The following is a 16,515-nucleotide window of genomic DNA, read 5'->3' on the forward strand; positions in this document are numbered from 1 at the left end:
AATGCCTCCATAATAAAAACTTTTAAAAAAGATTAAAAAGAAAAAAACAGTAAGTGTGGGCAATGATTTGGAGAAAAGAGAACCCTCTGATATTGTTGGTGGAAATAGAAACTGGAGTTGCCACTGCGGAAAAGAGTATAGAGGCTCCTTCAAGGCATAAATAAAGCCTCTCTGCAATCCAGTAATTGCACTACGGGGTCATTACCCCAAAAATATTTTTAAAAAATTCAAAGGGATACTTGCACCTCTATGCTTACAGCAGCATCATTTACAATACCCAAATTGTGGAAGCAGCTCATGTGTCCACCAACAGATGAATGAATAAAGAAGATGTGGTACGTACACACACACACACACACACACAATGGAATATTTTTCAGTCAATAAAAAAAAAACTGAAATCTTGCTTTTCAACCTTAGCATAAGCTAGAGGGTCTTATGCTAAATTGAATTAGTCATTCGGAGAAAAACAAATACCATATGCTTTCGTTCATATGTGCAATTTAAGAAACAGTACAAATGAGCAAGGGGAAGAAAGGACAGAGAAAACGAGAAACAGACTCTTAACTATAGAGAACAAACTGATGGTTACCAGAGGGTGTTGTGCGGGGGGGGGGGGGGGGGGGATGGGTGAAATAGGTGATGGGGATTAAGGACTGTCCTTGTCATGATGAGCACCAGGTGTTGTACAGAAGTGCCGAATCACTACATTGTACACCTGAAACTAATATTACACTGTATGTTAACTGTACTGGAATTAAAATTTTTAAGTAAATTTTAAAAAAAATTGTGAAAAGAAAAAGAAAGCAATAGACTCAAATAGACACTTCTCCAAAGAAGATATAGGTATGGATATTTAGAGGCAAACATGACTAATCATTAGGGAAATGCAAATCAAACCCATAATGTGATACCACAACACACATACTAGAATGGCTATTTTTTTAAAACTAAACAGAAACTAATTGTTGGTGAGGATAAGGGGAAATTGCAGCCCTGTGGTGCTTGCCGATGAGAATGAAAAGTGGCACAGCTAGTGTAGAAAAGATCGTGCCAGTTCCTTAAAATGTAAACATAGAATGATCATTTGGAGTGTCACTCCTGCTTATGTACCTACTTATATGTCCCAAAAGAATTTATTTTTATTTATTTTTAATTTTTTAATGTTTTTTTTAGAGAGACAGACATGAGCAGGGGAGAGAGAGCAAGACCCAGAATCTGAAACAGGCTCCAGGCTCTGAGCTGTCAGCACAGAACCCGACCCAAGGCTCAAACCCACAAACCAGGAGATCATGGCCTGAGCTGAAGGCTCAACCAACTGAGACACCCAGGGTCCTCTGTCCCAACAGAATTTAGAGCAGTGACTAGAACAGATTTTTGTACACCAATTTTCAAAACACCTTTATTCACAGTATCCAAAATGTGGAGACAACCCAAATGTCCATCAAAAAACTCACGGAAGAACAAAGTGTGGTGAACTCATACAGTAGAACATCATTCAGCCTTTAACATGAATGGGATTCTGACACAAGCTATAACTTGGGTGAATCTCACAAATATTATGCTACCTGAAAGAAGCCGGCACAAACAGACCAATATTATACAATTACATGTATATGAGATACCTAGGGTAATCTCTTTAGGTAAACGTAAAGAGAAGGTAAGATGGTGGGACACAGGGGTTGGGCAGAGGGGCAATACGAATTTAGTATTTCAAGGAGACAGAAGTTCAGTTTGAGACAATGAGGACGTTCTAGAGATTGATAGAGGTGGTGGTTGCTCAACAGTGAGAAAGCACTTAATGACACAGAAGTATATTTCAAAATGTTTAACGTTTAATGTTTAATATTTATATGTATTTTCCCCTGAGAAAACAAGGATGAAAAAAAGAGTGACATATTTGACAAGAACTTCATGGGGGTCTGGGTGGCTCAGTCAGTTAGGCATCCAACTCTAGATTTTGGCTCAGGTCATGATGTAACAATTTGTGACTTCGAGACCCACACTGGGCTCTGTGCTGGCAGAGTGGAGCCTGCTTGGGATTTTCTGTCTATCCCTCTCTCTGCACCTCCCAAGCTTCCTCTCTCTCTCTCAAAGTAAATAAATGAACTTAAAAAAAAAAGAATTTCAGTTCCATAAAGGCTTAATGTGATATAGAGAAAGGAATCCAAATTACTAGGAGACAAGTGCATGGTGATGGGTTTATCTTGTGTGATTCAATACCTCGACCACAAAGTACACTCAAACTAAGGAATCAGAGGACATAAAATTCATAAGGTCATTGAGAAATAGCTTGGGGAGGGCTATAATGTCTTCCTTGACAAGCTCTACAGAGCTTCTCCCTCATGTGATAGACTTAGCATGGACATGCTGAAACTGAAATGCCTTTGTCCTGAGTTCAGCCCCTCCTGAATTGCCAGAGGCCATGTCAGCAGTCCAAAATGATTCTAGGTTTGTTATTCATAGTGTGTAAGAATTAACCACTCTCATCAACATTGGGGGAACCACATGGATTTTTGCAAAAGGAAAATTCATCATGGTGTCTCCAAGAAACAAAAATGATGAGCAGTTTACTAAGGGCCCATCGATTTGTGTAAGTAGAAAAATAAAGAAAACAAAAAGAAAACAAAAAAATAAAAAAACCACCTCCAATGATCATGAGGAAAAGATTGACCAGAGTCACCACAATAAAGGGTCATAATCTCTACCTGACTATCGGTCCTGAGACTGTCCACCGGCCCAGATCCTCAATTGGTGTAACCATTTACACCTGGTGGAAGGATGTAAAATGGCAACAATTGCTTTACATTTTCCTCCAAACCCAACCCAAAGGCTCTGAGGTGATAGCACAGGCTAGCTTATAATCGTTCATGAGGACTGTGGTCTAAACTAAAATTGGCGCCTTGCTATTGGGCAAAATGAGAGTAATGATAGCGTGGAAACTGGCAAATGCTACAAGTAAGCTCTCTTCTTAATCTTTTGTTCTTATTTTCCACCTTTCTTCTTGCTTTCTGTTTCTTTTTGTCTTTGCTTCTGAGAGATAGGTCCATGAACATTTAACTGCATACTAGTGTTTGAAGGGACCTGTGGACATTTAGCTGGAAAACTGTGAATCAGGTAATAGGAGATTACCATTATGGCTGTCAATCCCAGTGGGGGCTTCTGGGGTCAGGTGATAAGGAGACATTCGTCTTAGTCCGTCTCACACAACACAGGTTAGGTCCTTGAGTGTATCCTGCTCACACTGCCTAATTTCTGGGATGCAGCATTAGAAAAGATGGCGGTGGCAATAGGCAGAGTAGCCATATTGTGTGTGAGATCTGTGAAGAGCCTATTAAGGTAGGAGGTACTGAGGGAAATCACAGGACAGCATTGCTGCTTACCAAAACATTAAAGGAAAAATGATAATGCATCCCTGGGAAAATCACCAAGAATGACACCATCAAGGCCTGAAACATCAGGAGTTGCAATTTCTATTACCTTCACACTTCATTTATGTTTTGGACTGTGTGAGGGGAAACTGGAGACTGCATAGTGAAGGTGGATTATTGTAAACTAATCACAGAGGGTTCCAGGGGCCTCTGCTCTTGCATATGTGATCTCCTTCCAAGGTGGATTGACATGAAGCCCTGGAAACTCATCTATCAATTCTGATATGTTCAATGGTTTTCCTCCAAAAGGAGATAATCTAATATATCTGTATATATAAATATATACTATAAAGATATTGCTTTAAACCCATAGCAAAAGCATTTCACATTAACTTCAGTAGCTCCTCCTATCACATTAAAAGTACTCAATTTGCTATATTAGGTATATGTTCTTAAATATCGCAATCTTAAATATCGCAAACTAGGATGGCTCAGTTGGTTGACCACCCAACTTCGCCTCAGGTCATGATCTTGTAATTCATGGGTTTGAGTCTGCATTGTGCTCTGTGCTGACAGCTCAGAGCCTGGAGACTGCTTCTGATTCTGTGCCTTCCTCTCTCTCTCTGCCCCTACTCCCCCATCCGTCAAAAAATGAATAAACATTTAAAAAATTAAGAATCCATGGGATGAAGTTTAATGAGAGGCCTAAACAGTTTTAGAGAAATACAGAAGAGGGGTGTCTGGGTGACTGAACCAATAGGCGCCCCACTCTTGATTTTGGTCCAAGTCATGATCTCAAAATTTCTGACATTGAGCCCCACTTCAGGCTCTGTGCTGATAGTATGGACATAGCTTGTGATATTCCCTCAATCTCTCTGACCCTCACCACTTGCTCTTACTCTCTCTCAAATAAATACCTTACAAACTACGGAAGAAATATTTGTGCATAAAGTATGAAAAATTTCTAGCAACCGAATACTGTAGAAAGATAAACTGCAGACTGTCAGCCTCTGAACTGATACAAATATCATGATCTAGGTCTTCTAGGGTTTTAAGCCCTGTTACTCAAGTCTTTATCTTGAAACAAAGAATCCTACATGCAGACAACGTCTCTCGGCTAAAGAGTTTTCCCAGGGCTTGCTTGATGTCTCTGTTCCTCAGACCATAGATGAAGGGGTTCAACATGGGTGTCACCACCGTGTACATGACTGAGGCTATGGCACTTGCCCTGGAGTTCTGTGCAGCAGCAGAACTCAGATACACCCCAAGGCATGTGCCATAGAACAAAGAGACCACTGAGAGGTGAGACCCACACGTGGAAAATGCTTTATACTTGCCCCTCACTGATGAAATTCTCAAAATGGAAGTGACAATTCTAGAGTAAGAGAACAGGATACCAGTGAGTGGAACAACACCCAGAAGTCCACTTACCAAATACACTGCCAGGTCATTGAGGAACGTATCAGAGTAAGCAAGTTGGATCACCTGCTTAAGTTCACAGAAAAAGTGAAGGATTTCCAGATTTGTGCAAAAAGAGAGTCGCAAAATCAGTAAGTCAAGTAATAGAGAGTAAAAAACACCCAATAACCAGCATACCAGGAGCAGGATGCCACAGAACTTGGGGTTCATGATGACCATGTAGTGCAGTGGCTGACAGATGGCCACAAACCGGTCATAGGCCATCACTGTCAAGAGTATGTTATCTAATACTCCAAAAAGCATGAAAAAGTACATCTGGCTGAGACAGCCTTCATAGGTGATCACTTTGCTCTGCGTCTGGATGTTCAGCAGCATCTTTGGGACGGTGGTGGAGGTGAAACAGATGTCTGAAAAGCACAGGTTGGAGAGGAAGAAGTACATGGGCGTGTGGAGGCGGGAGTCCGTGATAATGGCCAGGATCATGAGCAGGTTCCCAGTGACGGTGACCAGGTACATGGACAGGAACACCCAAAAGAGAAGTGACTGCAGCCCCCCCTCATCTGAGAGTCCCAGGAGAATAAATTGTGTGACACAGGTTTGATTTCTTTCTTCCATGTAACTGATGAAAACAGCTGGAACAGAGACAAGAACATTGTAAAGATACCAGCAGTGATCACAGTATTGAAAGAAATGCTTCGTTTTCAACACACTTCACTCATTAATTCTTACACATTCCCTACCAATCTAGAATATGTACCAGAAAATTTCAGGGACTCTCAAATGCTCCATGTTTTCCGTGAGTCTGAAACTGTTCACAATTCTTGTTCTGAATCAAAATAATTTCAAAGCAATGTTCTCCATAAATTTCCTGAGATCTTTTTTTTCGCCCAACAAAATTTAACAAAAATATCTTGTAACAAGTAATGTTGAAAGCATTACAAAAAGTAGTGATGGGTGTTTGCCCTTAACAACACTGAGTCTTAGACGTTTACGTGTGTGAAGAGGGAGGAATAGAATATTAATAAATGAATAAATGATGTTTTAAGTGGTGGTTACAACTAATAAGTAAAATAATTCAGGAAAAATTAGTCTAAGTAGAAGGGAAACTTGCCAATGTGTCAAGTCAAACAGGGGCTTCTGACCTAGAAAACTAAGGGATATATGAACCTTCCCAATTACTTTGAGAAAACCAGTTAAGCCAGAGAAACCGCATATGCAAAGGCCTTCAGTCAAGAGCTCACCGGAAACCATCAGGCAACATCAAAGAAAAAGTTATGAGCAGAGCAGGTAACACAATGGGAGAGAGAAGAGACAAACAAACAAGAGAGAAGAGCTCAAAGCCTCCCGCATCTTTAGAAACATTCTAAGGCAGTGGACACAACAGTTCAGTGTCGTTTTTATATTTATATGTTATATATAATGTCTGTCTACAACACGATACATTTTATGTAATGTATACTAATGGAACATAATTCATTCCTCCATAATTCTCTGTCTTTCTCTCTACCTTAACTCTAGGTCTCCAGTTGGTGTAATTTTTATAGTTTTTACCTCATCAGACAGCTTCAGCTTGCTACAAATGCTTAATATGTGTGTACTTCACTAATAAATTCTCTTTGTTCTACACACACACACACACACACACACACACACACACACGTGGGTAGGGAAAGCAACAGAGAGAGAGTTCTCCATTATTGTGGTACCGTGTACTCTTACAGCTGAAGCACAACTTTTTAGAAATCAGGGGACGGGCTATGCCATTAGTCAAAGAGTTTCTTTCTCTGATGAGAATTGCATTTTGTTGTAGGCATTCCAGTAGAGTAGTCACGGCTACAAATCACGAGAACCACCCAGAATTAGAAGAATTACCATTAATCTTTCTCAACTGCTTCCAAAAAATTCAAATGGGAAACACTTCCTACTTTAATCGTTCAGGCCACCATTGCACTGTACCAAAGCCAAGAAGAGGCACTGCAAGAAAAGAAAAGTACAAAATGATATTCCCAAAGAATATTTATGTGAAAATCTTCGACTAAATAGTACTAATTCAAGCATAGCAGCCTTTGATCATGATGTAGAAAAAGATTATGCATCCTGACCAAGTGGGATTTATTCCTGGAAGGCAAGGATGGTTTAACTAATAAATCTCCCTTGGTGTAATACGACAGGTTGACAAAAAGAAGAATAAAAGCATATGATTATCTCAACATATGGTAAATAAAACGTGACAAAATGGTGCATACCTTGATAGTAACAACTGTCCAGAAACTATGAACAGAAGGATAGTTCCACAACACGAAATAGGTTATATATGAAAACCCACCTCTAAAATCCTTCTCAACAGTGAAACACTGAGAGCAACCGCTAAGATAAGGCAAGATAAGCATGTCTGTTTCATACCTTTTATGCAACATGGCATTGCATGTTCCAGACAGAGCAACTAAGCAAAAAAAAGAAAGAAAAGTAAAAGGAAACAAAAGGCATCAAAATTAGAATGGAAGATGCAATATGATTTCTCTTCCCAAAGAAGGTGATCTTATTTTTTATTTTTTTTTAATTTTTTTTCAACGTTTTTTATTTATTTTTGGGACAGAGAGAGACAGAGCATGAACGGGGGAGGGGCAGAGAGAGAGGGAGACACAGAATCGGAAACAGGCTCCAGGCTCCGAGCCATCAGCCCAGAGCCTGACGCGGGGCTCGAACTCATGGACCGCAAGATCGTGACCTGGCTGACGTCGGACGCTTAACCGACTGCGCCACCCAGGCGCCCCTTATTTTTTAAAAAAATATAGCATTAAAAACAAGAAAAACCATTGGAGTAATAAACGAATTCAGCACTTTTGCAGAGTGTAAATCAAAGCAAACATAAAACTCAGGTGGCTGATGGAATCCTAGAATGGAGTGGATCATGTGGAAGATAAACAATCTAACTCTATTACAATTGTATGAGACAATCTCAGTGAAACAGGAGGGCAAAAAGAAGTGCAGAAAAACAAAATCTGGGGAAAAAGAAAAGACCGTAAAACCAGACATAAAAGAAATTGCACAGAAGCACTGCTCTACACTTGATAAAATGCATCCCGTGGGGTATTGTTAACGACGCTGATACTTCTGCACATGTTAACTGAAGTTGAGCATGTAAGGAAATGGAGAGTAAATGGTGGGAATGAGGTATCACATGTGATGTGGTATTTTACATGTAAGCAAGGTGGCATAGCTCTTATAATCCTTTGGTGATTAGAGTTGGTGCCATCAGTATGAACTTGCTTTAGCTTATATAAAAATACAGAGGGTTACATATAGACTCATGTATGGATGCCTACATATACACAGAGTAGTAAGCACTCCTGTGTCCTTGCCAGGTCAACCGAGGAGATATAGAGACCCTGGTAGCAATAAGCCACCAGGCACCAAGATCTTGAATCTCATCCCATGATCCAATAAAATAAAACAGGGCTCCTCGCAGAAATGACTGCTTGTAGGGCTCAGAGGAAAATACAGTAAGCTCAAGTTGAAGCATCTTTTCCTGTAAGACTGCTACCCCCAATAGTCAAGAATGATAGGGACATGTCAGCTAACTGAAGAAGCTCCCCAATGCAAAGTAAGACCAATTAGAGCACCAAAATAAAGTAGTATTGGGTTATAACCCAGGGCATATAATGTAAATACTTGAAAAATAAATATGGAAGACACAACATCAAGTGCAGAAGAAAACCAATGATTTACAGAAATATTCTACTCTTAAGGAGGTGTGAGATAACTCACCCTACTTTAAGATGGGGCTGCATAGAAAGTCGTTACAGGAGGACAGGATGGAAAGAAAGGAGAAAGAGAAATCTTACAAAGCCTGTCACAGCCGGCATCAATAGCAACCCCAATGAGAAATAGTCATGTTGACAGTGCGCACCTTGATGTCACGAGATGAACATGGCAGTTTCCCTCTCTGGTCTTCCGGTCCAACTTCCACAGTCCCAGTATAGTCAGGAAAAAGAGAATAATAAGGTGTGTCCAAAAGGAGATTATTTTACAGAACACCTGACCAGTAGTCCTCAGAACTATCAATCGCTTCAATCATAAAGCAAGCCTGAGATGCAGTCACTATGTGTGGAGGCTCAGGAGATATGAGAATTGAAACTAACATGTGGAAGAGATAGGCTGTGATCAAAACAGCAGACACTGGGGAGGGAGCTTATGATAACTCCCTGATCTATTGCAGCAAATTGTTTCTGTGAATGTACAACTGTTCAAATATTAAAGGGGATGAAAAATGAGAGATATTAATGAAATGCAAAGCTTTGGAAGCACTGAGCTCTGAGTGTGAAGAGCTCCAGGCTCCATTATTTGCTGTGTATAAGCAGTATCACTGCTGTCGCTTTCCATCAATAAAATAAAATAATGATACCACAGAAATAGTTTGGGAAACATTTCAATAACTTGATGACTATAGATATCTGGCATTGTTTCTAGTAAACATTTAAGAATGAATAAAAAAAATCCATCTGAGGTTTTGTATCCACGATTGCCACTCCCTCAGAGACCCGTCTTGCCTCCCCTCTCACACTCGTGGTGCCATTTGTATCCCTAAATATGCTTCTCACACCCTGAATGCAGCAATAATTTTTTCCTCACAATACTGGGTCATTTTTACATGGAGAGTACCTGTTCATAGTTAATCCCCTGACATAAGGCCTGTACATACTCTTTACTAATTTCAGAGTTAAATTTCAACCCTCCAGCCAAAACATACATTTCTTTGGTCATCTGACTGATGCCTACCCAGCCAGGCTTCTATGGGTTCATTTTGCAGATTGTAGACCCTGCTCCTGATTGTTGGTGAGACAGTAAGGAGTATTTCTAATAACAGCAGCACAACTTCTGCTTTACTTCATCTCTAATTTTCCCCCTCTGCTGTTTCTCCCTGGACTTCTCACCTCCCTTATCCCTTGGAAGGACCCCAACACTAACATCAAGGCTAAGTACCTATAAGCTTGTCTATGAAGTGTTCACTGACTCCCATGAAAGAGTCCTCTTTTTGAAAACAATTAAGAATAAAATAAACAGTCAACTTTGGGGGATCTGCTTCCCCAGATTTCAATGCAATTTCACATTATAACATTAATTTATTTTTACATCTCTCATTCTGTTTCTACAGTGAGTATCTTGAGAAAAGAAATACTGTCGTAGTCATTTATTTAGTCCCAGAATACATGGTACTGTCTACCATACATAAGTTTCTGAAAAAATGTTTTTTGAATGACTGCTATTAACCACTGTTTCAATAACAATAAACAGTCACTCCCAACAATGGAAGAAGCAGCAATGAAAACAGGGGAAAGACTGTTGAGAGATGAAGGCCCATTGATAAAGCACTAACCTTGGAGGAGACGGATCAGGGAGAAATGGTTTAGTGTATCCAGAGTTGCCCTCCAGAATCAAAGCCTCATGGGCATGGCTTGGCATTACTAAACTCTCCTTAATTTATTGTCCCTGTTGAGGCCCCCAAAATAACTACTGATACAAGGGGACCCTCCCATCATAACTCATTTCCCCAGGACTTCTGAAGAGGCCGTGGCTCACCCAGATGTTACCACAGAACAGCGGGAGATCAATGACCCAGTCTCTCCCCATGGATGAGTGATGTGGTTGGAAGTTATATCCTTAAGAGGGGAAAAGACATGGCCCCACTCATGAAGGTTCTGGAGGACACAGCTATGTGTTCATATCACCTGAGGTTACAAGAGTCGACTTCATGGGTGCAGCAAAGGCATTTTAATTTCTGTAGCTGTAGGGAATGAATTCCCATGAGTTTCATTAATGAGATATTCTTTTGTCTCTCTTCCCTTTACAAGACTTGGGTCTCTAGCGCTAGGAGAGAAAAGAAGAATGCAAACTTATCCCATTGTTGGTATGGGGACACAGACTTGGCATTCCCAGATTGTCTCTTATCCCATTTTAACTCTCTTATCCCAGAAGGAGGTGCCCTGTCTTTAGAGGCTCTCATTAATAAGCCATAGCCACTGTAGTAACTATCCAATTTTGGTTGTGAACAATTCTGTGTATCCTAAATCTCTTCTTTCTCCCATCTGTACCCCTTCTGTTAGCTCACAATCATGGAACCCCCAGGCCCCGCAGTGCTTCTCTTTTCTTCCTGTTTCTCATTCTCCTTCAATGTGGGCAATATCTTTTTAACATCACTTGACCATTTGCTTTTGGGCATCCTCTAAACCGCTCATTACCAGCTGTGGGGCAGTAGGCACTAAGCACAGTGGTAGGAGGAAGACAAGTGCAAGAAGGGTCCCTTCTATTTAGGAGCTCACAGTCTCAACAGGACAAGAAACATAAAAATAAATGCAAATTTGCCATTTGCAGTGATGGGGATGGAGGTCGAATGTATTATGCGAACAGAGATAAGAATCCGAGAAAGACAACTACCACATGATTTTGCTCATATTGGAATTGAATTAACAAAACAAATGAACGTGTGTGAAGGGGGAAAGAGGAGAAAGGGAAAGAGACCACAAGAGACAACAATAGCCAGATGGAGGAAGGTGGGAGGGAGATGGGCTAGATGAGTGTTGAGTTAAGGAGAGCACTTGTGATGAGCACCCGGTGCTGTATGGAAGTGATGAATTACTGAATTCTCCTCCTGAAACCAGTATTGCACTCTATGTTAACCACCTAAAATATAAATTTGAAAATAAAATAAAACATGCATGAATGAACTACCCTGAAGGGGCACTGACACATGAGAAAAAGAATACAACCCTAGTCAACTATTCCAGAAGAGTTGAGTAAAGGCCTCACAAACAAGCTTCTCTTTGTCCCAACTCTTGATGAGGGAGAAGGGGATAAGGCACTCCAAGAGGAAGTATCTGGGCAGCCAACGTGGGAAATACTTCATACTTGCTGGCCAATAATCAGGGGGCAAGTATGACAATTCAAACATGACCCTGAGCAGTTAGCCTGCAGAGAGCAGAGATGCTTGTATTTTTGCTACAGGTTTGACACATACTTATGAAAACAGTGGAGTTTCAGTGCAGATTTCATGATGAGATGCCGAGGATCAAGTTCTCCCTGTGGAAAACTCACCATGCAATCATGTTAGACACAGACTCTTGATATAACAATAGTCAAAGAAAACTGTAGATGGAAAAATAGGGAAGGAATGGACACTTTTAAAAGGCAAAAAGACATAATAAAATATTATGTAAGAATGCAATTGGATGGACCTAGAGGGCAGAGTGCTGAGTGAAATGAGCCAGCCAGAGAAAGACAAATACCATTTGATGTCACTCATATGTGGACTATAAGAATTAAAAGAAAGGACCAAACGAGAAAAGACAGACATAAACACAGACTCTTTAACACAGAAAACAAACAGGTGGTTGCAAGAGGGAATGTGGGTGGGGATGGGTGAGATAGATAAAGGGTGTTAAGAATACACTGATGTCCATGAGCACTGAACAGTGTATAGAATTGTTAAGCATTACATTGTACATGTCAAATTAATACAACACTTGTAAATTATACCTCAATATAAATAATGCCCAGGGAAGGGAGAAAATATGATTTTCAGACTTACCACATAATAATTTCAAACTGATCTGTTTTCAACAACAGCGACAAAAACAGAAATATAACTCAATGGAAAACGAGGGGCCCCTGAAATAAACTCAAATATGATGATTGAATGATTTTTGCCAAGAGTGCCAGGACAGTTCAGTAGTAAATAGACAGCCTTTTCAAGTCATGGTGATGGAAAACCTGGGTATCCCCATGCAAAAAGATGAAGCTAACCTTTCTGTCCACCATCTACCAACATGACTCGAAATGGATCACAGGCTGAAGCATAAGAAATACACCTATAGGCACTTAAAAGAAAATACAGAGGTACATCTTTATGACACTAGATTGGACAAAGATTTCCTGCTTAAAACACCAAACACACAGGCAATTAGAGAAGCAATTATTTTGGCAGAATTAAAATTTTTGTGCATGAAAGGGCACACAGTAAAAAGGCAACCAACAAAACGGAAAAAAGATTGACAAAGCACATACCTGGTAACAGATTAATATCCAAAATATGTAAAAATTTTCAAAAATTCCACAGCAAAAAAACCCAAACAATTCAATTTTAAAAAGCCAATCCTTTTGGGGTGCCTGAGGGGCTCAGTCAGTTAAGTGTCCGACTTCGGCTCAGGTCATGATCTCATGGTTTGTGAGTTCGAGCCCCGCGTCAGGCTCTGTGCTGTCATCTTGGAGCCTGGAGCCCACTTCAGATTCTGGGTCTTCCTCTCTGTCCCTTCTCCGCTCATTATCTCTCTCTCTCTCTCTCTCTCTCTCTCTCTCTCTCTCTCTTCCTCTCAAAAAGAAATAAACATTAAAAAAAAATTTAACGAAATCCTTTTATTTAAATCCCAGTTACTCAATATGCATTATAATATTAGTTTCTGGTGTACTATACAGGATTCAATGCTTCCATAATAAAAAAAAACGTTAAAAAGTTTTTAAAAACAGAAACAACCAGTGTGAGTAATGGTTTGGGAAAAAAAGGGAACCCTCTGGTATTGTTGGTGGGAATCAAAACTGGAGCCACTACTCTGGAAAAGAGTATAGAGGTTCCTTCAAGGCATCAATAAAGCCTCCCCACAATCCAGTAATTGCACTACTGGGTCATTACCCAAAACATACCAAAAAAAAATTCAAAGGGACACTTGCACCTCTATATTTATAGTAGTATCATTTGCGATAACCAAAGGGTGGCAGCAGCCCAAGTGTCAACCAATATGTGAATGAATAAAGAAGATACGGTACATGTAGACACACGATGAATATTTTTCAGCCAGTGAAAACAAAAATGACATCTTGCCTTTGGCATCAGGTCCACGGAGCTAGAGAGTATTACTAAACGAAATCAGCAATTCAGAGAAAGACAAATACCATAGGAGTTCATGCACATGTGGAATTCAAGAAACAATACAAATGAGCAAAGGGAAAAAAGACAAACCAAGAAACAGACTCTTAACTATACAGAGAACCAACTGATAGTTACCAGAGGGTGACGCGTGGGGGATGGGTGAAATAGGTGATGGGGATTAAGGAGTGTCCTTGTCATGATGAGCACCAGGTGTTGTACAGAAATGCTAAATCACTATATTGTACACCTGAAACTAGTATTACACTGTATGTTAACTGTACTGGAATTAAAATTTTTAAATAAATTTAAAAACAAAAGTAATGGTGAAAGAAAAAGAACATGGACTATGGACTCAAATAGACACTTCTCCAAAGAAGATCGAGGCATGGCTACTTAGACGCACAACATGACTAATCATTAGGGAATGCAAATCAAACCTACAATGTGATTATAGTAAAGTATAATGGGTACTAGAATGTCTATTGTTAAAACCCAAAACAAAAAATAACTGTTGGTGAGGATAAGGAGAAACTGCAACCTGGTGGCACTTGCTGATGCCAATGAAACGTGGCACAGCTACCGTAGAAAAGATTGTGCCAGTTCCTCAAAGTGTAAACATAGAATGATCACCTTTGTTCACAGTCACCAAAATGTGGAGACAGCCTGAATGTCCATCAACAAACTCACGGATGAACAAAGTGTGGTGAACACATAGAGTGGAACGTCATTCAGCCTTTACAATGGGTGGAATTCTGGCACAGGCTACAACTTGGATGAACCTCACAAACATTAGGCTAACTGAAAGAAAGCCGGCACAAAAGGACCAATATTATACAATTACACATATATGAGATACCTAGAGTGAACAGTTTTAGAGACAGAGGGTAGGGTGGTGGGAGACAGGGGCTGGGCAGAGGGGCAATACAAACTTAGTATTTCAAGTAGACAGAGGTTCATTTTGAGAATATGAGACAGTTCTGGAGGTGGATAGAGGTTGCTCAACTGTGGGAAAGTACTTAAGGCCCCATAAGTATATTTCAAAATGTTTAAAATAAAAATGTTATGTATATTTCACCCTGACCAAAAAAAAAAGATGAAAAAAAGAGAGACATACTTTAAAAGAATTTCAGGGGTGCCTGGGTGGCTCAGTCTGTTAGGCATTCAACTCTTGATTTTGGCTCAGGTCATGATCTAACAATTTGTGAGTTTGAACCCCCTATCAGGCTCTGCACTAGCAGAGTTTAGCATTTCCACGCAAAAATATAATGGGCAGCTTACTAAGGGCACATCCGATTTGTGTAACTAAAAATATAAGCTAACCAAAACCAAGAAATAAAAATAAAAAACACCATCTCCAATGATCATGAAGAAAAGATTGACCTGAGTCACCACAATGAAGGGTCATGATCTCTACCGGACTATCAGTCCTGAGTATGTTCACTGCCCAGATCTTCGATTGATGGCACCATTTACACCTGATGGAGGGCTGTAAAATGGCAACAAATGCTTTACATTTCCTCCAAACCCAACCCAAAGGCTCTGAGATGATGGCACTGGCTAGCTCATAATGGTTCATGAGGACTGTGGTGTCAACTAAAATTGACACCTTGATATTGGGCAAGATGAGAGCAATTATCCCATAGAAATTGGCAAATGTTAAGAAGAGTAAGCTGTCTTCTTAATCCTTTCTTCTCATTTTCTTCCTTTCTTCCTGCTTTCCCTGTTTCTTTTCGTCTTTGCTTCTGAGAGACAGTTCCATGAACAGTTATCTGCATACTAGTGTTTGGAGGGACCTGTGGACGTTTCGCTGGAAAACTGTGAATCAGGTAATAGGAGATTACCGTTATGGCTGACAATCCAAGTGGTGGCTTCCGGGATCAGGTGATAAGGAGACATTCGTCTTACTCTGTCTCACACAACACAGGTTAGGTCCATGAGTGTATCCTGCTCACACTGCCTAATTTCTGGGATGCAGCATTAGAAAAGATGGCGGTGGCAATAGGCAGAGTAGCCATATTGTGTGTGAGATCTGTGAAGAGTCTATTAGGGTAGGAGGTGCTGAGGGAAATCACAGGACAGTGTTGCTGCCTACCAAAACATTAAAGGAAAAATAATAATGCATCCCTGGAAACCACCAAGAATGACACCATCAAGGCTGGAAAAATTAGGAGTTGCAATTTCTATTACCTTCACACTTCATTTATGTTTTGGACTGTGTGAGGGAAAACTAACGATTGTGTCCTGAAGGTGGATTATTGTAAACTAATCACAGAGGGTTCCAGGTGCCTCTGCTCTTGTAGATGTGATTGCCTTCCAAGGTAGGTTGACATAAAATCCTGGAAACTTGTATACAACCTCTGATATGTTCAAAGATTTTCTTCCAAAAGCAGAGACTCTAACAAATACCTGCTTTCAACCCAAAGAAGAAGCATTTCACATTTGCTCCACTGCTTTTCCTATCACATTATAAGTATTCAATTTGCTGTATTATGTCTATGTTCTTAAATATCCATGCAATGGGGGCACGTGGTAGTACAGTTGGTTGAGCGTCTGACTTTGGCTCGGCTCATGATCTCACAATTCATGGTTTAAAATCCTGCGTCTTGCTCTGTGCTGACAGCTCAGAGCCTGGAGCCTGCTTCTGATTCTGTGCCTCCCTCTCTCTCTGCCCCGCCCCCACTACGCTATCTCTCTCTGTCTCTCTCTGTCTCTCTCTCTCTCTCTCTCTCACTCTCACACAAACACACACACACACATCCACACACAGAATATGAATAAACAATAAAAAATATTTTTAAACCCATG

At 40.3% G+C, this 16,515-nt stretch overlaps 1 protein-coding gene across 1 annotated transcript; it reads right to left on the minus strand.

Annotated features, from left to right (window-relative positions):
- Positions 1-1,403: 1,403 nt before the first annotated feature.
- Positions 1,404-5,652, minus strand: LOC128314935 (olfactory receptor 7A10-like). Its single transcript, XM_053219738.1, has one exon. The coding sequence runs from the start codon at positions 5,403-5,405 to the stop codon at positions 4,437-4,439; it is 969 nt and encodes a 322-aa protein (XP_053075713.1). The 5' UTR covers positions 5,406-5,652; the 3' UTR covers positions 1,404-4,436.
- Between the last annotated feature and the right edge of the window lie 10,863 nt (positions 5,653-16,515).

The sequence above is a fragment of the Acinonyx jubatus genome, chromosome A2 (genome assembly GCF_027475565.1).
Source record: "Acinonyx jubatus isolate Ajub_Pintada_27869175 chromosome A2, VMU_Ajub_asm_v1.0, whole genome shotgun sequence".
Lineage (NCBI taxonomy): Eukaryota > Metazoa > Chordata > Mammalia > Carnivora > Felidae > Acinonyx > Acinonyx jubatus.

Coding starts and splice junctions, on each gene's coding strand:
- LOC128314935 (XM_053219738.1), bottom strand. CDS start 5,405: ATGGAAGAAAGAAATCAAACCTGTGTCACACAATTTATTCTCCTGGGA.